Source organism: Theropithecus gelada, chromosome 17 (assembly GCF_003255815.1).
Source record: "Theropithecus gelada isolate Dixy chromosome 17, Tgel_1.0, whole genome shotgun sequence".
Lineage (NCBI taxonomy): Eukaryota > Metazoa > Chordata > Mammalia > Primates > Cercopithecidae > Theropithecus > Theropithecus gelada.
The window spans coordinates 31090002-31117370 of NC_037685.1; the positions used below are offsets into that span (position 1 = coordinate 31090002).

At 34.5% G+C, this 27369-nt stretch overlaps 1 protein-coding gene across 1 annotated transcript in view; it reads left to right on the top strand.

Moving 5' to 3' along the window:
* GPC5 (glypican 5) overlaps positions 1 to 27369 on the top strand; it is a 1483371-nt gene that overhangs the window by 506515 nt on the left and 949487 nt on the right. Inside the window, exon 6 of the mRNA XM_025364794.1 lies at positions 22513 to 22633. Coding sequence (XP_025220579.1) covers positions 22513 to 22633 — 121 coding nt within the window. The remainder of the gene's footprint in view (positions 1 to 22512; positions 22634 to 27369) is intronic.

Sequence of the window (27369 nt, forward strand, 5' to 3'; positions counted from 1 at the left end):
CTGTTTTGCTTTATAATCCCTCTCTATTGTTTCCCGAACTTATTAAAATCCCATTGTACGAAATAACAATGTATCATATAGGGAGGGAAGGAAAAACAGAGGCTGAGTTCCTGCTTGGAGGGAAGCAAGAAGGGAAAGAAGAATGTCAGCAAGGTCATGTGGCTGAGACCTGGGCCACTGGAGTTACAAATTGCTGGACTGGCAATTCTACTCCCTCCCCGCCCAGGGCTTTTCTTGAGTCAACTGTGTGCCCAGGCCGGACAAGCACCTGATACATCTGTTTGTTTGTCTGTTTTTATTGTATCCTCTATCTTCTAAGGAGCTTAGTATGTAAGATATATAGTACCTGGCCCTTCAAATAGTAAGAATGGAGCTGTAAAGGAATAAGTGCCCATTTTCTGGGACACTCCAAGAGTCAGACTCAGGGGACAGGCTGGGGAGAGGTACCTACCATCTTACATGATTTTCATATTGAGGAAATTATTTCATTTCATAAAATAAACTATGGATGGGACAATTTAACTTAATTGTTCTTATAGTTAATAAAAATTCCTTCTAGATTAGTCTGCATATTGGGTGTCAGTTTTAGTAATTAGTGTTATTTTAAGTTTACATTGTTTGCTTTGTTTTACCGATTTTTTTCTTTCTTTTTTAATGGGAACTTGGATGGGACTCCATTACAAAGTATCATCCAGATGCTGCTTAAAATTGGGCCAAATCAACATTAAAATGAAATTTCACATTCATGGGATTTGTTACTGGAGTAGGTACTGTTTTGCAATGATTCATATAACATTTATAAGGACCAATTCTGAGAAAAGATAAATCATTGCTGTAAATAATTTTTTAGGTTACTTTAGTATCAGTCATATATTCACTCACATAACAAATATGCATTGAGCTCACATAGTTCAAAGAATTTGCCAAGCTCTGAAACAAGAGGATGATTAAAACAGACATACTACTTGACCTTAACAAAAGTACAGTCAAGAAGGAAGTTACAAGCATTAAGCAAATGATTGCACAATTAATACTTAATTACAATGATAAGTGCATCCTGGGAAATAAAATGTTATCAATCAGTAGGTGCAAGGTGTCAACCTAAATAGCGAACAGAGAGAGACTCTCTAATACAACACTGGGTTGGGGATAGGGTATTTCAGTAGGAATACATGTGCCATAGTCAACTATGTATGCATTTAGGGAGGTAAAGGAAGACAAAGGTATTCAAAGAAAAAATGTGGAGGATTACACAATTGTTTTGACATAGTTATCCTTGATTACAAGGATCAATAACAAGGGTGGTGACATTGCAAGGTTGGACAGGCATTTTCAGGACACATGTCCTTGCAGAAGTGCTTTTTGCGTAAGGTTGCAATGGCAAGATTGTGTTTTTTGCAGTCTTTCGTGATAGTTCTTGTTATCAGGCATATGTGCATGACAATTCCCCCTTCGTGGCCTTCTCCAGCTGCATTTGGCTGACTCTATTTTTATTTCTAAAATAAATGACTCTATTTTAATTCTGAAAAATTTCACATTTTTCTATTTTGACCAAGATCTTCCTCTAAAAGTGTCACCGCTCAGTCATCCTGCAGTTAGGTTTCAGTTGTCTCTCAGTGCTAGGATGGGTCTGTCCTGGGTTGTTGGTCTGATCTCACATTGGAGGCAGTAAATGGTTACTAGGGGTCAGTGTTAAAACTCTTTTAGCTATATTTGAGCAACAAGGGAAGTTTGTAGTGAGTGGCACTCAGGTTTCCTGGAGTCCATTATTAAGTTCAATTTTGTTTGTTTTGTAGTCTTTGGCTATCATTTAAAATTGCTGGACCAGCATCATTATGTTAGGAGTTGTCCTGCAGAAATTTAACAAGTAACAGATACAAAATTTTAAAAGGTGAAGTACAAAGCAAAATTAATAGTAATTTTACAATTACAAATTACAAATTGTAATTTTAAAATTATAATCTCAGTTTGCAAATAGTTTTGAGTCATTAATCTAGTCTTAAACTAATTGATAAATCAAATGATTTCTATCCTGTCATGTGAAAAAGAAGGCATTAGGAGGAATAGAAGTCTCATTGTGATTTGGAGTTTTGTATCAGCATCTTGGGAAAAGCCATCTACAGTGTGTAAACATCAATTTCTTATCCTAGTTTTCACTTTGAATGTCTCTGGTTATGGCATCGAACAGTTTGGTGAAATTTTGTGTGGCCCGTATACCAAGTATGAAATTTGATTTTTCAAATTAATCTAATTTCAACTTACAGGGTATCAAGAACAGAGCTGTTCCCATTTTTGGTAATTCTGTAGAAGAGTGTTAGATTGGAGAAATCTAAAATAATGCAGTATCTAATCTGGTTTGTGGGTAGATAACAAGAACTTGAATATAGTTACAGAGCTACAATCTAATAACAGATGTATTAAATATTTTTTTTTTTTTAGAAACAACTTTTTCTCTCCACATTGATCACATCAGAATCTCGGATTTTAAAACCTCTTGAACCTAGGAAGCTTCGCCAAGGCAGATTTTATGTGCGATCTTAAGGTTCCTAGGCTTGCCAGGAAGTAACAATTTTTACTTACTCACCGTAAGGCTGGGAACCTTTGAAGGCAGACATTCTTTGCATGTTCTGGTATATTCTGTTTAAAGCCTTGGTAATATAACCAATGTTTTCAATTTTATCCTTCTCTAAAGAGCAAATTTTTATTGAACTTATGCAAATAACCATATGGCCATAAAAAATAAGAATACTCATGAATAGTTTCTGCATTTGAGGGATTGAGTAGGGAGAAAAAACAAATATTTCCACCTTTGTTCATAAAAAGTATGCTGTGCCAAATTGCTATACACTACCAAAAGCTTATGAGAGAAAATTTCCATAAATCTAGAGAATTAAGTAAAAATCAACAATGTTTCCAATAAGTCATAAAACATTATGTTCCTCAGTTACTTTAAATCATGTGGCTAAATTTTGTCCAGCTTGACCTTGATTTGCAGTTTCATGAATTCATTAGTTTCTTCATTACAGTTTAAAATGTTTTATTTAGTTCATTTATCTTAAAGTTATTCAAAACTTCCATTTAAGAGTGCGTATTAGAGTATTTTCCATGAATCTCATTGCAGATGGCTCTAGAGAATTAAAAACAAAACTGTAGGTGACTAAAACTTAGAACAACTATGGATAAAAATACAGTAAAAATTTATAATTCACAAGGAAATTTAGTTATTTAAAATAACAACCCAAATCATGACTGATAACATCATATCAGGACTATCAGACCTTTATAAATTTCACATAATCTTTAGAATACTCACATTTATAATGTAGTCACAAATACAGCTATAAACAAGAGCTAACACAACAAAAAATATGACTGGTGACACATAACATTCTTAGTAATTTGTATAATTTTTGAAGCATTAATAACATACCTAGTCATTTTACTTCAGGACAAACATTTACCACATAGTATTTTTTCTCATAAAAATTTATTCTCTTCTTTTCAACTATTCTTACCAAAAATAAATTTTCATACCTATGACTTTCTTCACATTTTTCTCTCCTACTTACTTGTTCCTTTTTACCATGTTTTTATATTTTTCTAAATTTTTATTTAGAAACAACCTTTAAATAAACTCCAAATTAGACAAAATTATTTTTTCTCAATAAAGAACAATTTTATGCTTTTCTTACAATTTTTCATTAAAAACATTTCATTTTTGATACTGTATATACAAAATTATGTATATTGTTATTTTACTTTTTAGTAGCATTAATTTTTAGTGAAAACCTACTAAGCAAGCAATTTTTAATGCTGTTACAAATCAGTATTCTGTAGATACCAATTATTATATAATTTTAGAAACATGATTCCAAAGAACATAACTTGTTATATCTTAATAGACCCAAATATGTTTAGACTTTCTATAAAATATAGTAAGCCAGTAACAAAACTTTATTTATGTTTAGCAATTTACGTTTCAGTTTTGTATCTTATTCAAAAATGACCCAGACATTTAGTGAGTATCTATAACTTAATTTAACACAACAAAACTTTAATATTTTAAATTAAACAAAGTTTATTCGTAAACATTTATCTTTTTTTATATTTATCTGATTTATTTATCTTTAACAATTATACCTAGCTACTTATGAAAACTAACATATTGGACAAAGTGAGTCATCATTTGAAGATTTTTCTCTGTTAACCATTTTTATAGCCTGTGAATGTCAAGTGTTTTCCTAAATAAGAGACTTGAAATTATTTGCATGGACATTTTGTTGATAACTCAAAAGATGTAGCTGTTTTTATTAAACAAGCAATATTAAATTACTCTCACGTATCAAAGATTTACACAAACAAAGATCATTCTGTTTCTAGGCAGAGTTTATAGTTTTATAAACTTTGTGTCAAATCCTGACACCTTGAAACATCTAGCAGAGACAAATATAATCCTGTCTGACCAGTAAACCCTGGAAAAAAATGTATGCCAATGACTTTGTATTTTTGTATTTTTATTTGTATTTTTACTTCATCACCAAATGTAAAACCAACTTATTTATTAAAGATTTACTTAAGTCATGTGAACTAAAAGGCATTTAGGTTTATCACTATATATTTGATATGAGCAGGCATCTGTCTAAACCAATCTGAAGAGAATTTTTAAAGGGATTTCTGGCCCTCTACTCCAGATTTTATTAAGTAGATACAACATATACTATAAAACATGTACATACGTATGAACGTACCTAAGCCATATACACACACAATGAAAGATCTTATAGCTTTAATTCCAGAATTTTGGTCATAAGATAGTAATACACATACTAATTTATAAAAGACTGTTGGTTCCAAATTATATATCTGACAAAATAGGACCTGATTACATGACTAAATTCTATTACCCCTATAGATAGTCTTACAAAGTCTGTGGACCAACATTTTAGATACAACTTATTTTTGAATCTCATTTACCCTTTCTCCCCTACCTCCTTTTCTTCATTGTCAAGTGAGTTTAGGGTTATATATTCCATTGTTTACATTTTATCTAGGAATAGCATAATTGTGTAAGAAAAACAAAATCTCCATGTGGCCTTGGAATCTTAGTAAAAAAATCTATCATTCTTTGCTGATCTATTTTACTTAACTAGTCAATGTGGGCGGGAAAGTATTTTACCAGGTTATTTTTTTTCTAGTTTTTTTCTGGCCCCTTCATGGCATACAAAGCAATTTTTATGTTCGATAAAATAAATATATTATTGCTCTGAGATCAAGATTTTGACCTTTTTGATTTAAGTGCTTAACATTTATAAACATTTATTTAGATATTTTTCTTTTAGAAATCAATTATTCTATCACCCTAAGCAATTGTTAGGCAAATGTAAATTTACATTTCCAGAAGGTGTCTAAGTTGTTGGTTGTCATGGAGCTATGATAATATGTAAAACCATCCATTTGATAGCCCTTCAGGACTTTTTTTGTTTGTTTGTTTTAATCTTGGCTTGCATGCCATAAGCAGTGAATTTTATTTCAACACCTGCAGCAAAGTCAGTAGATTCAAAGTAGGTAGGAAAAAATCGGAGAACTTTGAAGGTTCTACATATTAAGCGTATAGTTGCAGTCTCTTAATTTGGTACTAAGCAAAAATAAGCTTGGCGATTTCCCCATGATGACCATTGATCCAACAATATACATGAGGAAAAGCCAGGTATCTGGCTGGAGTCCCAGAAAGCCCAGCATGCCTTACTATTTAAGAATCCCATTCCATTTTTTATAAATCTCTCGAGAGCAAAGAAAATCCTATAAATCTTGTCAAGGAAGGTCACGAGTTTGAATTGGCGTTTTAGATGGTTGTGACATCCTTAGTGATTTTTAATTACTCATTCTGCACCCACCATTTAGAATGTTTGGTTTTGTTCTCAGAAGATTTACAGAAATAAGCAGGGGGAAAGAACCAGTCATTTGCAGACATGCATCACTAACAAAATGAAACCCAAATCAGAGTATGCACAAAAATTTTAACCCAGGCGTGCAGATCAAACAAAATATTAAATTAGGCATGCAAAAATAACAAGGGTAAATTCACCAGCAAAGACATGTCTCAGAGACGGAATGTAAATTTTGCAGAAACCAGAGTACTGAAGCCAGAAGGACAGTTGTCTTCAAACCAGAAAGGAATTGCCAGGAAAGATAAAAAGTCTTTTATCATCCTAGGAGGGATGTTAAATGTTAAGGTGTTTTACTGAAGGTGGCCTTCTAACCAAACCAAATCCCTAATTTAAAAATAAAAAATAAAAAATAAAAAAAAGACCTCTACAAAAAAGAGAGAAGGTCTGCCTGAGAGAAGACTCAGCAGGTCAGCAGGGCAGGAAAGGCGACCATGGAAGCAGAGCTCTCGAGGGGCTCAGGGGAGACCCACATCCTGTTTCCTAGAATTGCCAATTCCTTCTGGAAGTGATCTGGCTTCAAGTCCCACTTCTGGACACCGTTTATGACAAGCCTTAGGGAGAGGGTCTCTAAAATAAAATAATGTTTATTTGGGGATAGAGCATTGCCTTGGGAATACATGTGCCACAGTGAACTGTGTGTGTATACAGGAAGTAAAGGAAGACAATGGCTTATTTAAAAAAAAAAGAGGAAGACTATGTAATTGTTTTGAGATAATTACCCTTGACTACAAGGTGCTGAGGTTGGACGAGCAGTCTCTGGGCAGATATTCTCACAGAAGTGTTTCTTTGTGTAAGGCTACAAAGACCTTTTTGCAAGCTTGTAGTTTTTGTAGTCATTTATGATGATTCTTATTAACAGGCATACTTGCATGAGAACCATCCCTTATGGCCTTCCTGGCTCTGTCTTCTTCCCTCCCCTCCCCCCTCCCCCATCCCCCNTTCTCTTGCTTGGTGAAGTAACCATCAGAACCTTCTCTTCAGCACCAGAACCTAACCTTCCCTTCCCCTTCCCTTCCCTACCCCTCCCTTCCCCTTCCCTTCCCCTTCCCTTCCCCTTCCCTTCCCCTTCCCTTCCCTTCCCACATGACTTTAAAGCCACTCCATTTCAATTCTGACAAATTGCACAAATGGGAGCAAGTAACCTAGAAGGGATGCTCCAGATTGGGGGTGGTATTAGTTTTCTGTGGCTGCTGGGACAAACGATCATGAATGGAGTGATTTCAATCTACAGAAATTGGTTCTCTTAATGTTGCGGAGATCAGAAATCTGAAATCAGCGTAATTGGGCCGAAATTAAAGTGTCTGTAAAACCAAGCTCCCTCTAATGGTTCTAGAAGGGAATCTATTTCTCCCCTCTTTGAGCTCTGGCATTCCTGGGTTTGTGGCTGCATCACTCAAATCTGTGCCTCTGTGGTCCCATTGTCTTCTCCATTTCTGTCTTTAAAGAAATGACCTCTGTCTCAGTCTTACAGGAACACATATGATTGTATTTAGGGCCTGCCCAGATAATCTTGGATAATCCCCCCATTAAAAATTTTTTTTTTAATTTTTTTTATTTTTGAGACAGAGTCTCACTCTGTCGTCCAGCCTGGAGTGCAGTGGAGCAATCTCAGCTCGCTGCAACCTCCACCCCCGGGTTCCCACCATTCTCCTGCCTCAGCCTCCCGAGTAGCTGGGACTACAGGCGCCTGCCACCAAGGCCGGCTAATTTTTTGTATTTTTAGTAGAAACGGGGTTTCACCGTGTTAGCCAGGATGGTCTCAATCTCCTGACCTCATTATCCAGCCGCCTCCGCCCCCCAAAGTGTTGGGATTACAGGCGTGAGCCACCGCGCTGGTCCCCCATTTTAAGACCCTTAATTTAATCACATCTGTAACCCCCTTTTGTAAGCTTAGTACAGATGATCGAGGAAAGGGTCTGAAGGGATAGAACTTTCCAGACGGGGGGACAGAGTACATAAACACTGACAGACCTGGCAGAAATCATGAAAGGACTGAAAGAGGAGAATGGGGGAAGTATAAAGGATGAGGGAGAGATCGGCCAAATGTCTGTGTAGGTGTGGAATCTCTAGTTCATCTAGACCGGAAACATCCATTCCATTTAGACTACAGAGGTCTTCTGAAATCCTGTATATGCACGTTTTTCCTACACTGAGTCAGCCAACTGTGTATGTTGGGTGATTGCCACTATTAGGAATCTAAAAGTCCCTAGGCGCATGCAGTTTTATGGAACCAAGTCCTGCTGTTTTCTGTGTAACAGAGTTTGCCAAGACATAGCTGGAGGAGCAATTTTCTCATACATACAAGCGAACACAAATTAATTTCTGTTACATACGTAGCTTGTTGTCTGAGGACCGCTTGGTAGTAGGAATTTGGCTGTAGTGTAGTTAAAGTGAGGCAAGAACAGGAATCCTAGTTATTTTCCCAACTCCTCCTTTTCCTCTTCCTCCTCCTCTTCTTCCTCCCCCTCCTCCTCCTTTTTCATTAAATACTTTAAAATATATAAATTTTTATTTTATGATTCAACAGACCATAAAATGGAACTATTGGACAGGACTTTAAATTGGAATAGAGACAAGACTGAAACTGTGTTATGCTCAAATTCCAATGTGTTTTTTTAAAAAATAGTAATTACTACAGGGTTGTTTTCATTAAGGAAAAAGTTATTTACAAATTTTTTAAAACTTCATGTTTTTTCCACAGGCCCAGGAACACAGCTTTTTTGCTATTCAAAGTAGAAGTAAATATAGAGAGTGCTGTGTGTTTGTATGTGTGTGTGTGTGCGCGCATGTGCATGCCTATGCGTTTATTTTTAAAATGTATTTAGTCCTTATGTTAATATGCCTGGCACTTAAGAATCCTGAGGAATTTGTTTGGTAAAGTCAGAAAGAAGAGCAGTCAGAGAGGTGTTCATAATGAAAGCTACAAAAATCAGCTTTTGACTTGTTGGATAGGCTCCCATCCCTGATTCAAAAATACCTGGACCACCTATCAAGGCCATCCAATTCATAGAGAGTTGGTGATGGGCCTGACTTAAAGTCTGAAAATTACATCTGTAAAACTATGTTCTCTATAAAAATATGCACATTTGCCAAAGTGAGGACAGGAAAAAATTCCATTAAATGTAGGTTAAATAAATGTATTAGAAAAGATTTAATTAACTATCTCTCTGTAAAAACATATCTTATGACTGCTGTTCCCACTCTCATTGGTGTTTATCTGCTGGTAAAATGCTCACCCATATTTCTATTTGTTGTGTGGTGTATTGAGACCACAGGATTCCTCAAATACAACCTCTGCTTTGTGATTTACCTCAACACTTTAACCCTGAGATTCTTTTTTGCTGTACTTCAGTGTATTTCCCAGAAAATATATTCTCTATGAGGGATAAAATAAAATATCAATTAGAAACAAAAAAATTCAGAGAGATATTAACCCTTCACTTTTCTTAGTTCTCAAACATTGTATTTTTCACCGTGTCATATAACCAGGTCCTAATAAAATACCATCATACAGGCAATTTAACATCATGTAATTTAAAATACCATCATGCAGGTAGCTTTCAACAAAGCATCCTATAAGAAAAGATTATTTGTACTTACATCTTTAAAAGTTTTGAAATTACTGTTGAAGATGATTTTTATTTTATTGTCCATTGTCTGTTGCTTAAGGACTTATAGATTTTGCTTAACAGTTTAGAGTTACCAAAAAATAGCTGAGGACATATGCAGATACTATTTTATTAACTGACGACACCTATTTACATTCTGGTTTTCCTTTTGGCCTTCACTAATGTGTGACTTATGACTTACAGGAACATATGTGATTGTATTTAGGGCCTGCCCAGATAATCTTGGATAATCCCACCATTAAATTTTTTTTTTTAATTTTTTTTATTTTTGAGACAGAGTCTCACTCTGTCATCCAGGTTGGAGTGCAGTGGTGCAATCTCAGCTCGCTGCAACCTCCACCCCTGGGTTCAAGCAATTCTCCTGCCTCAGCCTCCTGAGGCTTATGACTAAATTTTAGGCTGAAAGGTAGTATTTCCTTCCCTAGGTCTTTCCATATAATTGTCACCTCCTTCTCTTTACTCTGTCATTTTGCCCTTGTTTTATAGTGTTTGTGCCTTTTATTCTAAGTAGTCTCAAAGGCTTTTCTGGAAATACACAGTGTATAAGTAAAAAATGATGAAATAAACATACTTATTTATTTTGTTTTAAAAGATGCTTGGGTGGGACTAGATGACCTCTAAGATCCTTTCCAGCTCTAAATTTATGTTACTGTCACCAAAGACAGACAAAAAAATCTATTAGATTATAGGCCTAAAGATGAATGCCAACTACTATATTGCTGCTCCGGGTATATTTCTTGTTGAAGGCAGTGCTAGATTCAGTGACCTGTTCCGGCCCCTTACAGTATTATGGTGATAAAATAAGAGAACTGGTTGCTTAAAAAAATTTAGTTAAATATCTTTTTACTCTTAAGCATCAACAAAAATAAGAAATAGAAAACAGAAGAGCTGAATTATTTCTTTTGAGCTGTTTATAATAAATTTGGACAACTAAGCTAAGCCTGAGTGTAGCTAGTGTAATGAAATTAGTAATATTTGAATATTGTCACAACCTTACTATCACATTAGCATTAAGCGTGTTTAAAATGTATTCTTTGTTTCTGTGTGAGTCTCCACAGAATCAGCTATCAACACCTTCATGATAAACGAGCCCTTCATTGCTTTCAGGAAACTTTTAGATTCAGAGCAGGTGATTGGGCTTCTGCTTTAAAAGAGAACAAATCATTTTTGAAGTGTCTTTCCTGTTGCGTGTGTGAATTTAGAACACAGAAATTGTCCATTGCATTATTTTTGCTAAGAGGTAGAAGTTATTAAAAATATAGGAAATACTAGATATCGTATACTGATAATTTCCAAAACTAATTATTTTTCTTAAGACCATCTGAATTAGAATAAAAACATAAATGTTAAAAATCAAGCTATAATTTAAGAGGTGTACTTGTGAAATATAAACATTGTTTTGCAGTAATAAAATGTTTCTCATGGGAAAATAGAACATGACTTTGTTGAAGCTCAAGGGAATATCTGTTTTCATTCAGGTAGTTTCCAGATTTTTGTCTTTACAATGTTCTGTGTAGTGATTTAAATACTATACCTCGAAAATTTATGTCCACTAGGAACTTCAAAATGCAAATTTTTTGGAAGTAGGGTCTTTGCAGATATAATTAACTCAAGGATTGAAATGAGGTCATCCTGGATGAAGGAGGGCCCTAAATCCAATGTAAATGTCCTTATAAGACACAGGAAAAGACACACACAGAGAAAGTCATGAGAAGATGGAGACAGAAATTGGAGTTATGCAGTCACAAATCAAAGAAGGCCAAGGATTGCCAGGAGTGAGGGAGAATTCCTCCAGAGGCTCTTCAGAGGGAGAATGGCCCTGCCAACATCTTGATTTCAGAGGTCCAGGGTTCAGAACTGTGAGATAATATATTTCTGTTCTCTTAACCCACCAAGTTTGTGATAATTAGGTATGATGGCCGTAGGCAACTACTACATTCTAATTCAGAAGTTCTTCTTGATTTTATTGTATCATGTGTTGGTAGAAAGTACCAGGGTGTTTCATTTGCATGATATGTTAGTAATCTTAGAATTATCGTATCTTGCAAGTAATTTTAAAGTATGTTTTAATGTAGCCAGAAGCTTTTTAAATATGAAATTTAATTCGTGCTTGTGTCAATTACATTTGAAAAAAATACGAAAAAGCTCTATAAGATTCTAGAATCTTTCAGAATTTTATAATGCTTCTAATGAAAAGTTAGTTAAATAAAATCTGTGCCCTAAATCACTTTGTTGTTGGCTTAAAATAGCATTTAATTTATTAGTATTCAGATAATCGTTTTCCCTTAAATAGCATATTTACGTTCATATGTTGGCATCAGACAGTGATGTGAGACAGCAAATCAGTACAAAGTGGTGATTATCTATCATCATAAATCCATGAAGGATAGCCTTGATCTTACTGAGAAGGGCTTAATTTAATTTATTTTTATTTTTATTTTTTAACTTTTTAATTATAATTTATGTTCTAGGGTACATGTGCACAACGTACAGGTTTGTTATGTATGTATACATGTGCCATGTTGGTGTGCTGCACCCATTAACTCGTCATTTACATTAGGTTTATCTCCTACTGCTATCCCTCCCCCATCCCCTAAATGCACAACAGGCCCCAGTGTGTGATGTTCCCCTTCCTGTGTCCAAGTGTTTTCATTGTTCATTTCCCACCTATGAGTGAGGACATGTGGTGTTTGGTTTTCTGTTCTTGCGATAGTTTGCTGAGAATGATGGTTTCCAGCTGTGACCATGTCCCTACAAAGGACACAAACTCATCCTTTTTTATAGCCGCATAGTATTCCATAGTGTATATGTGCCAAATTTTCTTAATCCAGTCTGTCATTGATGGACATCTGGGTTGGTTCCAAGTCTTTGCTATTGTGAATAGTGCCGCAATAAACATACGTGTGCATGTGTCTTTATACCAGCATGATTTATAAACCTTTAGGTATATACCCAGTAATGGGATGGCTGGGTCAAATGGTATTTCTAGTTCTAGATCCTTGAGGAATCGCCACACTGTCTTCCACAATGGTTGAACTACTTTACAGTCCCAACAACAGTATAAAAGTGTTCCTATTTCTCTACATCCTCTCCAGCACCTGTTGTTTCCTGACTTTTTAATGATCACCATTCTAACTAGTGTGAGATGGTATCTCTTTTTGGTTTTGATTTGCATTTCTCTGATGGCCAGTATGACGAGCATTTTTTCATGTGACTGTTGACTGCATAAATGTCTTCTTTTGAGAAGTGTCTGTTCATATCCTTTGCCCATTTTTTGATGCGTTTTTTTTTTTCTTGTAAATTTGTTTGAGTTCTTTGTAGGTTCTGGATATTAGCCCTTCGTCAGATGAGTAGATTGCAAAAATTTTCTCCCATTCTGTAAGTTGTCTGTTCACTCTGACGTTAGTTTCTTTTGCTGTGCAAAAGCTCTTTAGTTTAATTAGATCCCATATGTCAATTTTGGCTTTTGTTGCCATTGCTTTTGGTGTTTTAGACCTGAAGTCCTTGCCCATGCCTAATTCTGAGTGGTATTGCCTAGGTTTTATTCTAGGGTTTTTATGGTTTTAGGTCTAACATTTAAGTCTCTAATCCATCTTGAATTAATTTTTGTATAAGGTGTAAGGAAGGGATCCAGTTTCAGCTTTCTACTTATGGCTATCCAGTTTTCCCAGCACCATTTATTAAATATAGAATCCTTTTCCCATTTCTTGTTTTTGTCATGTTTGTCAAAGATCAGATGGTTGTAGATGTGTGGTATTATATCTGAGGGTTCTGTTCTGTTCCATCAGTCTATATCTCTGTTTTGGTACCAGTACCATGCTGTTTTGGTTACTATAGACTTGTAGTGTAGTTTGAAGTCAGGTAGCGTGATGCCTCCACCTTTTTTTTTGGCTTAGGATTTTCTTGGCAATGCGGGCTCTTTTTTGGTTCCATATGAATTTTAAAGTAGTTTTTTCCAGTTCTGTGAAAAAACTAATTGGTAGCTTAATGGGGATGGCGTTGAATCTATCAATTACCTTGGGCAGTATGGCCATTTTCACGATATTGATTCTTCCTATCCATGAGCATGGTATGTTCTTCCATTTGTTTGTGTCTTCTTTTATTGCATTGAGCAGTGGTTTGTAGTTCTCCTTGAAGAGGTCCTTCACAAACAAACTAGAAAACCTAGAAGAAATGGATAAATTCCTCAACACATACGCTCTCCCAAGACTAAATCAGGAAGAAGTTGAATCCCTGAATAGGCCAGTAACAGGCTCTGAAATTGAGGCAATAAGTAATAGCCTACCAACCAAAAACAGTCCAGGACCAGACAGATTCACAGCCGAATTCTAGCAGAGGTACAAGGAAGAGCTGGTACCATTCCTTCTGAAACTATTCCAATCCATAGAAAAAGAGGGAATCCTCTCTAACTCATTTTATGAGGCCAGCATCATCCTGACACCAAAGCCTGGCAGAGACACACCAAAAAAAAAAGAGAATTTTAGACCAATATCCCTGATGAACATCGATGCAAAAATCCTCAATAAAATACTGGCAAACTGAATCCAGCAGCACATCAAAAAGCTTATCCACCACAGTCAAGTAGGCTTCATCCCTGGGATGCAACGCTGGTTCTATATACGCAAATCAATGAACGTAATCCAGCATATAAACAGAACCAAAGATAAAAACCACGTGATTATTCCAATAGCTGCAGAAAAGACCTTTGAAAAAATTCAACAGCCCTTCATGCTAAAAACTCTCAATAAATTTGGTATTGATGGAACATATCTCAAAATAATAAGAGCTATTTTTGACAAACCCACAGCCAATATCATACTGAATGGGCAAAAACTGAAAGCATTCCCTTTGAAAACTGGCACAAAACAGGGATGCCCTCTCTCACCACTCCTATTCAACATAGTGTTGGAAGTTCTGACCAGGGCAGTCAGGCAGGAGAAAGAAATAAAGGGCGTTCAATTAGGAAAATAGGAAGTCAAATTGTCCCTGTTTGCAGATGACATGATTCTATATTTAGAAAACCCCATCGTCTCAGCCCAAAGCTTAAGCTGATAAGCAACTTCAGAAAAGTCTCAGGATACAAAATCAATGTGCAAAGATCACAAGCATTCTTATACACCAATAACAGACAGAGAGCCAAATCATGAGTGAACTCCCATTCACAATTGCTTCAAAGAGAATAAAATACCTAGGAATCCAACTTACAAGACTTTAGTTTTAAAATGCATTCCTGGAAAAGGCAAGTTAGTAAAACATTTCAAACTCATATAGCATTATGTGTGATTGACTATAGTTACAATTGATCATTTTATATTTGGACAGTCACTTTGAATCAAATTAGGATAATTATAAATTGAAGATTTATTATCATTTGCTTTGAATCTTTGATTAAAAAATTTAAAACCATAAAAACAGATCTTTGACTATAATAAAGATATTTATTCTTTCTTGGTAAGATTGGGGAGGGGTTTAAGAAAAGCTAAGCAATGTTCTATTTTTTTTACATAGGCAAATGTTCATTTGTGTTACTTTTTAATTAGATAGTTAATTTTTTTTGAAAGGACAGCTTCCCAAACACTACTGATTATATATGTGCAGTCATTAGTTTTTCATGTGAAAATATTATCTTTCAAATTCACACAGCTGCTTATTGTATGAAATGCAATGGGACTACTTACCTGCCACCTGACTAAACTGGCATGTGTAGGTTCACACCTTGCCAAATGAGGAGTTAGTGTGAAGAGTGATTAATATCCATTCTTTAATGAGTTTCTAAGTCTTTCTGAACATGTTTTTATTCTATTTATTGCAGTGGTATGGTAAAATTTTCATGTTGGTTCTGTACAAAGCATGATAATATCTTTATTAATGTTAATGACATCCATAAGATATCATAAAATATTATGTTCTTAATAGGAAATTTGTTATATATAAATAACAATAAAGATTATAATAAGCTCTCCTTAATTCCATTTATTTTGACTTCATTATTAAGTTTAAAAACATAGATGTCAAATTTTGACATTATTTATGTGTAATTATAAAGCCAAATAAATGTTAGAGATTAACTTAAAAGTAGTTTTGTGGCTCAACAATTGAAGTGAGATAGTGGGATCACAAAAGGCTTAATCATTTTGAATTGATTCCACAGATGTCTCCTTTCTTTAAATCCCCTGTAAGCCTCCTATCTTCCATGAAAGGTTATTCCCATAAACCTGGCACATAAAATCAATCATATAACTCTTTTCCATTCTGAGATTTCAAGGGTTAGGACTTTCAACATAGAGAAAAAGTGCTGTGTACAAGCTGAATGTGCATAAGGTAACACTCGGCAATGGAATCCAGTATTTCCCAAGTATTTGAGGAAACTTACAAAAACCAAATCTCTAATACTTGTTTCACATTTGCTATCACAAGTAGGAAGGGATGCCTAGAAATAGTTTGAATGGAAAATTTATTCTTGTAGAAGCAGTTCACTTCACTGATGAATAGATACAACGTATTTCCCAGACCTCCTTTTAAGCCAAGATAGCAACATTTTTACGAGAACCAAAGATAAAACCAATATTTAATCTCCTAGAAATTAGGAGATTTATGACTCTGGAAATGGAAAGAATTTTAATATCCAGCCACATAACCAAGTCATACAAGAACATAAGAAACAAACTAATCAAACAACAATAAGAATAACCACAACATGGCGCCCATTCTGTCTTTAACCCCGATAGAAATAGCAATAAGGTAAAACAAGAAAGCTCTCATCAAGTGTTTTCTTCATCTGCTATGAATGATTTATTCTTACATTCTGTTCCAGTCCAATTATCAAAAAATTCTAAGACAGACCCCTTTAACTGATTTGTAATGAATTCCAGGGTCAGATTCCAGATATTGTTTCCCCCTGAAATTGTGTAAGTGCACATCAGAATACTATACTTTTGGTGTGAATCTGAGCCAAATTCTATTGTATTCTAAATAAAGCGAAATTATTATCAGCCAATAGGGCATGGTATCAGGTTTAAACAGGACAATTTGGTGAAGTCAGGAGAAATGACTTCCTCCTGACGTGCTGTATATAGATTTATTACAACGCCTTTTAATATTTTATATGTTCAACAGAGAGGGAACTAAGATCTTGTTAATCATCATTTGAAAACAATTTTGTAGAATGTAAATATATCAGGGCTTGCCTTTTTCCTTGTTAATGAAAAACAAGTAGTGCTTGGGGAGCAAGTATTCCTATTCAACTGCTGTCACTCATTCCCAGCTCTGCTTAGAAGAAATAAGCACAGATGGTGGGTCTATTACTTCCCCAACAAAAAATTTGCCTGTCTACCTTTTTTGTGTTTTATTCCATCCTTCTCATTGTAATGTGAACAATATTTCAAGTCAAGAAACTTCTGTAGGGATCTTTGAAATGTTTTATCCATTACTTGTACATTAAAAAGGAAAAGAAGGAATTAGTGATTTATTAAAATGTCATGAGGGGAACTAAAATAAAGTCTTTGTTACAAAAAAATATTAATTTAGAGACCATGTTTTTTTACATGCAAATTAAAGTCTTTAGGAAAGTAAGGTTTTATATCAGACTTAGATTCTAAAGTACTCATTTAATGATGACAGAACCGCTTAGTCTATATTAAACATACCTGTGTGGGTCTTTTTTATGTATACTGTGGCTTAATGAAAGTTTGTCTATTGTAAACAAATTAAGAAAAAGAGTATAAAGGTTTTTTAACATAATTTTATAAGGCTGAAAATACATACAAACAGTAAACTACCCAAATCTTAACTGTACATCTCAATACTGTTTTTTAAACAAACTTAGCACTTCTGTGTATCCAGTACTAAAATCAGGAAACTTGATACTACTTTTTCTAGACACTATGTCATTGGGCAGCTCTTAGGGTGATTTGGAACACAACTGATTAGTTTTAAAATTTTGAGTCAATTAGATCATAGAATATGTTCTGTATCTTGCTTCTTTCATTCAATATTTAGTTTATAAGATTTGTCACTCTTTTTGCATATAGTTATAATTCATTAGTTCTCATTGCTGTATACTATATCATTATGCAAATATAATGTCCAATTTATGGTTATTTTGAATGGTGCTTCTCTGAGAATTCATGTATCTGTCTTTTGGTAAATGTTGCTGGGTATATGCCCAAGGTCATAAAATATGGTTAGATTTAGCATACATGGGAAATGGTGGTTTCTGTCAGTTTACATTTCCGTCCACATTGGGAGAGAGTTCCAGTTGCTCCACATCTTTGCCAACACTTGGTATCATTTCTGTTTTTTATTTGAACTGTTCTGATGTATATGTATCACTATTTCAATTGTGGTTATTTTGAACATTACAAAACTGGAAGAGAATAACTGATTTTATTAAATCATATTTCATTTGAAGCAATGTGTGTCTACTTTGCAGTATTTTTCCTTTTTTATATGACTCATAAGAAGAGTGATCCGGAAATATTCAATAATATAACAACTTGGAATGAGATTTTCAATCAGCTATAATTCTAATAAATTTTATCTAAATATTATTTTAATGTTTTAATAACAGTGATAATTAAGAACAAAAACAGAAAGTAAGCAATTCCTTAGATTAACATTAAACAACATTCCTGCCTTTTTAAATAAACTTTTCTGGTCAGTAAGTAAATAACATAAATCAATTAATAGCTTAATTGAAATTGAGAGATAAGTCTCAGTTTTCATTGCCTATATTATATCTGTGTTTCTGGAGAAACAGAAAATCCGTATGACAAACCTACAGTCAGCTAGTTTCTTCTCACCCTGCCAGCAACTGTTATATTACTGTTTAACTGGTTATATGAAACCATTTGTTGAGGAGGGTTGTTTTGTTTTGCTTAGTTTTACTTTCTTTCTTTCTTTCTTTTTTTTTTAAGGCAGCTCTGTTGCCCAGGCTTGAGGTCTATGAGTTTTATACTCATGGTCACATGGTCAGTGTGGTGTGATCACAGCTCACTGCAGCATTAATGTCCTGGGTTCATGTGATCCCCCTTCCTCCACTTCCTGAATAGCTGGGACTATAGGCACATGCCACCACACCCAGCTTGTTGAGAAGGGTTTTGAAGAAAATCATGCATCCCTTCTTAATTATAAACAGCGAAACCTTAGAAAATGTAATTAAAGAAAAAAAATAACACTTCGCACCACGCTAATTGTATCTTTACTTTTTATTAGTTGGTTTCAGGATTGATACTTATTAGTGGTTGTATTTTGGAGTGGATGTTCCTTGCAGCACACTTTATATACATGGTGTGGCCTTACTTGAGTAACTTAAGTTACTTAATCTATCCAGATCCCAGATTCTCAACCTGTAGAATGGGAGTAATTATAATACAAATATTATATGGTGGCTTAGTCCAGGTCCTCCAAGAGGTAGATGTTGAAAAGGGGTTAAACACAAGAGGATTTTATTAAGGGAAATTCCTATGAGAGAAAATGGAGAGGAAGCTGAGTAAGCCTGGAAGAGCCCTCAGCTGTGAGGAAAGTCTGAACTAGAGTGAAGGAAAGAGGAAAGGAAGGTTGGGTGGAAGCACTGGAGCATGAAGTACAGTCTAAGGAAGGGTAAGAAAAGTCTTTAGGGAATCCTGAGCCAAGTCTGGTCCTCAGAGAGACCCTATGTCTCCTAATGAGGGATCTGCATTAGCAATCCTGCTGCCCTCAGTCATTGCCTGAGGGGCAGATGCAGCAACAGATTTTAGAGTGAAGCAGTAAGTGGCCTTAGTCAATCAGGCTTCCCGTACATGAGGTCTATGAGTTTCTTATTCATGGTCACCAAAAGATGTTTATCATGAATTGACAAACTCTAGATAGAGTAAAGCAATGCCTAAATCGTAGTTATGCACTTATCAATTTATTTATTCATATTATTCATTATCATTATGAATATTCAACACATTAATAAAAGAGCCACATGTGCAATCTACTTGGGATATTGGGAGTATAAAGAATAACACAGCAGTGCTACAGATAATTTAAGAGATGGTTACTCTCTCTCTCTCTTTTTATATATATGTATATATACACACATATTTATACTCATATATGAGTATAAAATTTTATTTTTCTAAAATAAAGAATAATGGGTTTCCTTCTACTATTTGTTATTGATGTATACTGCCAAATCCCTAACAGATACTGGAATACTTAACTCTAAGCTCCCTCCATGCCTATAAAAAGAAGTGAGTTCAAGGTTATATTTTAAATCAAAAGATTTATTAATATTATTATTTTTATCATGTCCAATGGATATTATCATTATTAAAAAGTTTAATCGCTTATTATTACTTGAAGGATCTAGTTGGGAAATGTTCAATCCAGTTCTTAAAACTGGTCACTGGAAGTACATTGTCTCGGAAAGAACTGGATATTTCTTGAAACCCCTTTCATATAGCCACAGTCTCAAACATAGAACCTTCTTTTATTTTCTTCAAAGATTTTTCCGTTTCTGTAGAAAATTCAGAGGGTGTTTATGGATACTGCAATACTCTGCTCAAATATAGGGAAGGAAAGTTACATTAAAATTAGAATGTATTTGCTGAAAAGTATTATGATACTTAATGTAAGCAAACAAATTACTCAGATGATAGTGTTTGTCTTAATTTTTAAATGTCTCTTTAATTTCAATAGTTTTTGGAGCACAAGTGGTTTTGGTAACATGGATGACTTGTATAATGGTGAAGTCTGAGGTTTTATTGCACCTGTCACCCGAGTAGCGTGCATTGTACCAAACATGTAGTTTTTTATCCATCACTCCCCCGCCAACTTCCCCATTCTGAGTCTCCAGAATCCACTATCTCACTAAATGGAGAATCTTAAACATTCAGGGTGGAATCTTTGGGATGTGGCCCTCTGTCCATTGCTTTCCACTGTTTGTACTCTCTGTTTTGTAAATAGAGGTCCATTCTCCCTGTCTGCTTTGTTCACGTACCTTTTCCGTTTTCCTTGCTGGGATGACATCCTTTGCCCTGAAGTTCTCATTAACCATACCACAGCTGTCCTCTTTTTACATCAGTACATCTAAGGCTACCTAAAGTTACAACTTCTCTCAGTTTTTCCCTAGTCTGAGTCCAAATGGACTTCTCTATATCTAGAATGTCTACTGCCTGTCCTATCTTTCCTCACGCTTGGCATGTGCAGTTCCTTCCAACTACTTTCATAATGTTGTATTTTAACTGTTGAGTTGTGTTTATATTATGCTATTCTGCCAGGCAAATAAGGGTATTTATATTGCTGAAATCTATGGTATTTTTTAAATGTAATAAAATGTAATGAATAAACAAATGAATGAGTTAATTACTGTATTCCTGGTTAAGTAATGAACATTATGAGGACAAAAATTGAGTCTTACACCTTCTTATAATTCCAACCACTTAGTACAGGAGTTGGAATATAGCATGCATTTAAGACATCTTTGTGACTAATGAATTTAAATATATTTATTAATTCTAAGTTGACATTATACAATTGTAATTTGGGGAAGGTAGTGAAATTTCAAATGGCTTTCACCACTTGTGAAATGACCCTTTTACACACCACATGATGTACCAGATCTTTGTTTAGGTGAACCTAAGTGAAAGCGGATTGTTTCCTCTACTTAGATAATATTTTGCAGATTGCAGTTCCTTATATATGTGATTATTTAAACTTTTACAGTTATGGTTTATGATATTGATTTGTACAGTTATATAATTTATATATATTTTATATATATCATATATATATATATGCCATGTGTGTTATCTGCTTGGAATATTGGGAGAGTAAAGAATAACATACCAGTGCCACAAAGGATTTAAGAGATGCGCTCTCTCTCTCTATGTGTGTGTGTGTGTGTGTGTGTGTGTATATATATATATAAAAATAAAATTTTATTTTTTGAAAATAAAGAATATTATTACACATTAACAACATAGGTATAATTGTTTTCCTTATACTGTTTGTTATTGGTGGATACTGCCAAATCCCTAATGAATACTGGAATTCTTAACTCTAAGTCCCTCTATGCCTGCAAAAAGAAATGGGTTCAAGCTTATTTTAAAAATCAAAAGGTTTATTAATAACGTTATTTTTATCATGTCCAACTGATATTATAATTATTAAAAAGTTTCATCACTTATTACTTGGAGGAGCTAATTAGGAAATATATATATAATATATATATATCAGGCTAGTATATATACACGTATATGTATATATACATACATATAATATACACATACATATATATTACATATATGTGTATATATTTTATATACATGTATACATATGTACTATATATGTATATATTATACTATATATTGTATATGTATTATATCTAATTATGCATATATAGTATATATGTACTGCAGTATATATACATATAATATACATATATTATATATAATGTATACATGTATACATATTATATGTGCATATATCTATATATAATATATAATATATAATTACATTATATATTATATATGTATATATACTACTATATATTATATATATTAGGCTACTATATATAGAGTAGTGTGTATATATATAATATATAGTAGCCTAATACTTAAAAAATAAGATAGGAACTGCATAACATAAGCTGACTTAGACAATATGGGTGCAGACATATGTATAATGCAGCAAGACCTTATAACAAAGTGAGATATATATTAACTCTTTGTAGCATATTGTTAAGTAGTATTAGAAAACAAATTTAATTTTTGCTTGGGTCCATTGAGTGAATAACATTATTTTTAGAATAATCTAATGGCACGATAAGCATTTCTGTGCCAAGAGAAAAATACATTGGTGTATTCTCTGAAGGAGGAAATTCTGACCTGAAATATGTTCAGACAGCTGTGGCAGATAATACTCTGATCAGGTACTAAGTCATATATCTTTCACATTTCCCTTGCCAGTTATACTCAACGTGTGGTTGGAAATGGAATCAAAGCCCAGTCTGGAAATCCTGAAGTCAAAGTCAAAGGAACTGATCCTGTGATAAATCAGATTATTGATAAACTGAAACATGTTATTCAGGTAAGCCCTGATCCTATATTTATTAATAAACTCAGTAATAAATAATAAGTGGTTACTTTCTATCATATTTGATAAATATGTTAATCCTGTCAGATAATCCTACCTAAAATATTGTAACAGGACATTTGGAATTATTTGTATCAGGACATTTGGAAATATTTAATGATTTTTGTATGCAGTCAATATGCAGTGGTATTTTAATGCTGGACAATCTGTATCTGTGAAAAGCAAGCCTCAGCCTCAGCATTTCAATAGTGAGAATCTCAGCATATGCTTTGTCTTCAGTGAATAAGTTTGAACATGGGAATCACTGTGACCATTAAAGAAAACACATATAAGACCGTAGAAGATGCCAGAGTTATCTTTCAGGTAATTCTCTGAATGTTGCTATGACGGCTTTGCAGCATTTTGATACAAGTTAGGTCATAGATGAATAATATGTATTTATAATATTTATTTCCTATAACACCTTTTACATGTTATCTTATAATCTAGCAAATGGTTGTTTATGAAATACTTCTGTTTTATCTTCAATAATACTTTTCATCAAGTGAGTGTGTAATGCTGTTTTTAATACATGGCAAATGAAGCATGAACATATTTATCAAAATAATATTTCACTGAAATAGTCTATTAATTAGAACCAAACATTATGTTGCATGTTGTGACTATTACTCTCCATTCTGCATCTATTGATGTTTGGGATAAGAAAGCCTATTTTTTGTTTTAGTTATTAGCCATTTTCAAAAATTTATATTGGAATATACTGTCATTGTTCCTAAGCAAAACTTTGTATGGGTAGTTGATATTTATTTCTAGTATCATGGGTCAGAAACAATACCTGAATAGTACAGAGTTTTTATTGCATACAGCATATCCAAGAGTCAATAGTACACTTCTCATAATTGTTCTGCAAAGACAAAGCTTAAGTTTTTGCAGACCAGTTCTTAGACTCCCATTTTCACAAGAGTCCCTGTAGCTCAAGGAAAGGATACATAAGAAGGACATGGGGGTTGGCGTCCAATACCATAGATTTCTCCCTTCTGCGAGGCAACAATGCTTATTCTACCATTGATACCTATAGAAAAGCTCTCGCCCTGGCTGTCAAAACCAAAAATAAATTCTATTGGAAAAGTCTAAGAGAAAAAAGTGGTATCATGGCTACTGATGAGTTAAACCTCCCAGCCTCTGCTGAGCTGGTCCAGTTGGTACCTCACAGTATCATCCACTACAGTATAATATGTACATCTAGATTATTTGAAAATTTGAGTGCATAATTGATGATAAAACCAAAAGAGCTTTAATAGTAATCAGCTCCTCTCATTGAGGAGTGAGTACAATCTCACTGTGAGAACATGGTGATATCTTAGTGGTTTCTTAAGTGGGGTAAGCATTTCACAGAGGGTGCAGGAAGGAAAAACAGACCTTAAGTGCATATTTATTCAGTCTCATTCTTTTATATTTCTTTGGTTGTAGTAAGGTATATAATATATGTAATATATTAGTGCAATAGCACAAACGTATAATTTACAAATACATAAATATACATATTAACTGGGCACTTATTCAGTTTTTTAAATAAGATATGTACAGGATGAAAGCAGAATGGAAACCCTATTACAGATAATAAGGATGGTGCTATTCCATAAGAAGTGCACGTTATAAGAAAACACATTCGCAGAGGAACACATAGATACCCAAGATAGAAAGGGTAATCAAAACCCTTAGGAGGAGGGTTCACATATTTATTGCCCATTCAGCAAAACACTGCCCCCCTCCTCCACCATTTCTGGTTTTGCAGGTTTCAAAGCCATAGCCTTTTCAAGGTGGCAGAGGGAAGTCATCCCGCCTTTCTTTTTTAGCTTCTGTGTGAACTTGAGTCCTATTCTTTAATCTTTATAGGAATGTGCAGATCTCCAATTATTCATGCTTAAGTTTCATTCTGGGGTTGCAAGAGAATATCAAATACAATGCTACCTTTGAGGTCTATCCTTTTAAGGTCTGCTAGAATTATATGATTGAAATTTAGATTTTTATAGAGGATAGCAGAAAGTTCTGTCTTGCACAGGTGTCACTGAAACATTCACCTTTAATGCCTAAGAATATGCTCTTTCATAAACTGCTCTCCTGGAGATGAAGAGAAATGTTTTACTTTGCCAAACTTTTGACTACTGATAATGCACATATGCCCTGGCAGGGATGGCTATTGTACTGTCAATATCAAGGGATGGCTAACAGCACCTCCACAATGTCAGCTATGAAAGGATTGAGAAAATAGCCTTCTGTGAGAATTTATTAATTTAGGAGTAGGGCCATGGAAGATGTCAACATAGTAATAGGTTTCAGATCCTAATATGTAGATTTATATGATCACTTCTTAGTGTTTGTATAAAATTTACTGTTTTTTTTATCATAAGAGATATTAAATTTACTTTCCACCTTTGTGCTATGTAAAATGCCATCTCTCACCATAGGGACATACGTGTATTAAAGAATATGGAAGTAAGCCAGCCATAATAGCAAAAATTGCCTGCATACACTCACCCAAAAATACCTTTTTCGGCCTGCCATTGATCTGAACCTTATTTCTACCCTGAATTGTCTGCAATTAGAGTCACGAAGGAAATAGATAAAGATTTTTACTTGGAAAATGTCACTTTTTAATGTTTTAATAATTGATTCATTCAAAATACTCAGCAAATACTCATTGAGTTTCTAGTATGGTCCTGGTTTTGTACAGGCACTGAGGTGAAAGCGGTGAATAAAGCAGACACAACCCTGCTCTCATGGGCTTTCCATTGTAAGAAAAAAGTAAATAAACAGTAAATAAAACCAGTATTGTGACTGACACATGTTATAAACAAAACCAAACAGGATGAGGTAGGGAAAGATATTTTAAGAAGAATGTGCTGGTGAAGGCCACTCAGGGGGAGATGTTTGGGTGGATACTGAACAAGGAGAAGGAAGGAGTCATAGGAAAACCTGTGAGAACTATGTCTGGGGCAGAAGGAAAAGTAGGTGCAAAGGCCCTGTGGCAGGAATACATTTATTTTATTCAGAGAACAGAAGGCCATGCAGCTGAAACAGAGTGAGTTAAAGGGAGGAGGTAAACATACATCAGGCTCTGGGGAGTCTAGTAGGCTTTGGTAAAGAGTTTATCTTTTCTCCTAAGTGGACTAAGAAGTCATTTAAAAACTGTAAGCAGAAGCTAGTGGGGCGCAGTGGCTCATGCATGTAATCTCAGCACTTTGGGAGGCTGAGGAGGGTGGATTACCTGAAGTCAGGAGTTTGAGACCAGCCTGGCCAACATGGTGAAACCCTATCTCTACTAAAAATACAAAATTTAGCCGGGCATGGTGGCACACGCCTGTAATCCCAGCTACTCAGGAGACTGAGGCAGGAGAATCCCTTGAACCCAGGGGTCGGAACTTTCAGTGAGCCAAGATGGCTCCACTGCACTCTAGCTGGGGTGACAGGGCAAAACTCTGTCTCAAAATAAATAAATAAATAAATCAATAAGCACAAATTTAATAAATAAATAAAAACTGCAAGCAGAAGCTGATACAATTTAATTTATGCTTTATGAGGACTTCACTATGAAAAATTGACCCTGCATGCAAGAATGAAAAAAGACAGTAGTACACACAGAAGACCACATAATTGGAACTGGAATAGTGAGAGTGGATAAGCTGATTTAGACATATATTGGAAGTGGGGTTATTGTGATTTGTTAATGGAATGGAAGCCTGGGAGGTAGAAGAAAGTTGATAGCAAGGTTTGGTGGGATGATAGTGTCACTAAGTGATAAAAAGAATTCTGAGAGAAGAGTAGGTCTGATGGAGAGTCCCTGGGATTGATTAAAAATCAGTGGTTTTGTTAAATGTGAGATGCTTATTAGATACCTAAGAGGAATGTGCAGAACTCAGGGAGACTACACAACTGGAGGTGTGTGTTCGTAAGCGCAGCATGTGGATAGTACTTAAGCCTTGAGATTGTATAAGGTTGTTACCTTTCCTTTAGAGTATACATTCACACCAAAACTGTTAGCGGAGACTCTAAGACAATGGAATCATACAAAAAATTGTATTGCAAAAACCTATGAATGGATAAAACGTTTTATTAAATGTATTTGTCATCTTTTATATACTTAGACAATTGATCTAGGACAGAGAAGATACTTAATAACATTAATTTTTTTCTTACTATAAGAATCATGTCTCAGGAGGCAGAGGCTGCAGTGAACTGAGATCAGGTCACTGCATTCTAGAGACAGAGACTCTGTCTCACAACAACAGCAACAACAACAAAATAATAATGAATGGTCATCAGAAGGAATTGAATTTTATTATTCTAGGAAATCTGATGGAAAAAGTGAAAAATAAATATTGATACCATTTATAAAACAATGAAAAAGACTTACAAGAGAAAGCATCTAGGCTTTTTTCTATACTTAATTATGCATATAAATACATCAGTACTTCACTTCAAAAAATAAGATCATAGGGTACATTTGATTTTGTGATATGAACTGCTCACCTGATCACACAAAACAAGTACTTTTCCATGGCATTAAATATTCTGCTATCTGGTTGTTAGTGCTGGCATATTATCCTATCATATGGAAAGATTACAGTTTTACTTCACCCAGTCACCTAAAGTTGGATATTTAGGTTGTGACCAGTTTTTTATGATAATAAAGACTAACAGGAATATCAGTAGACATAAAATGTTTTTGG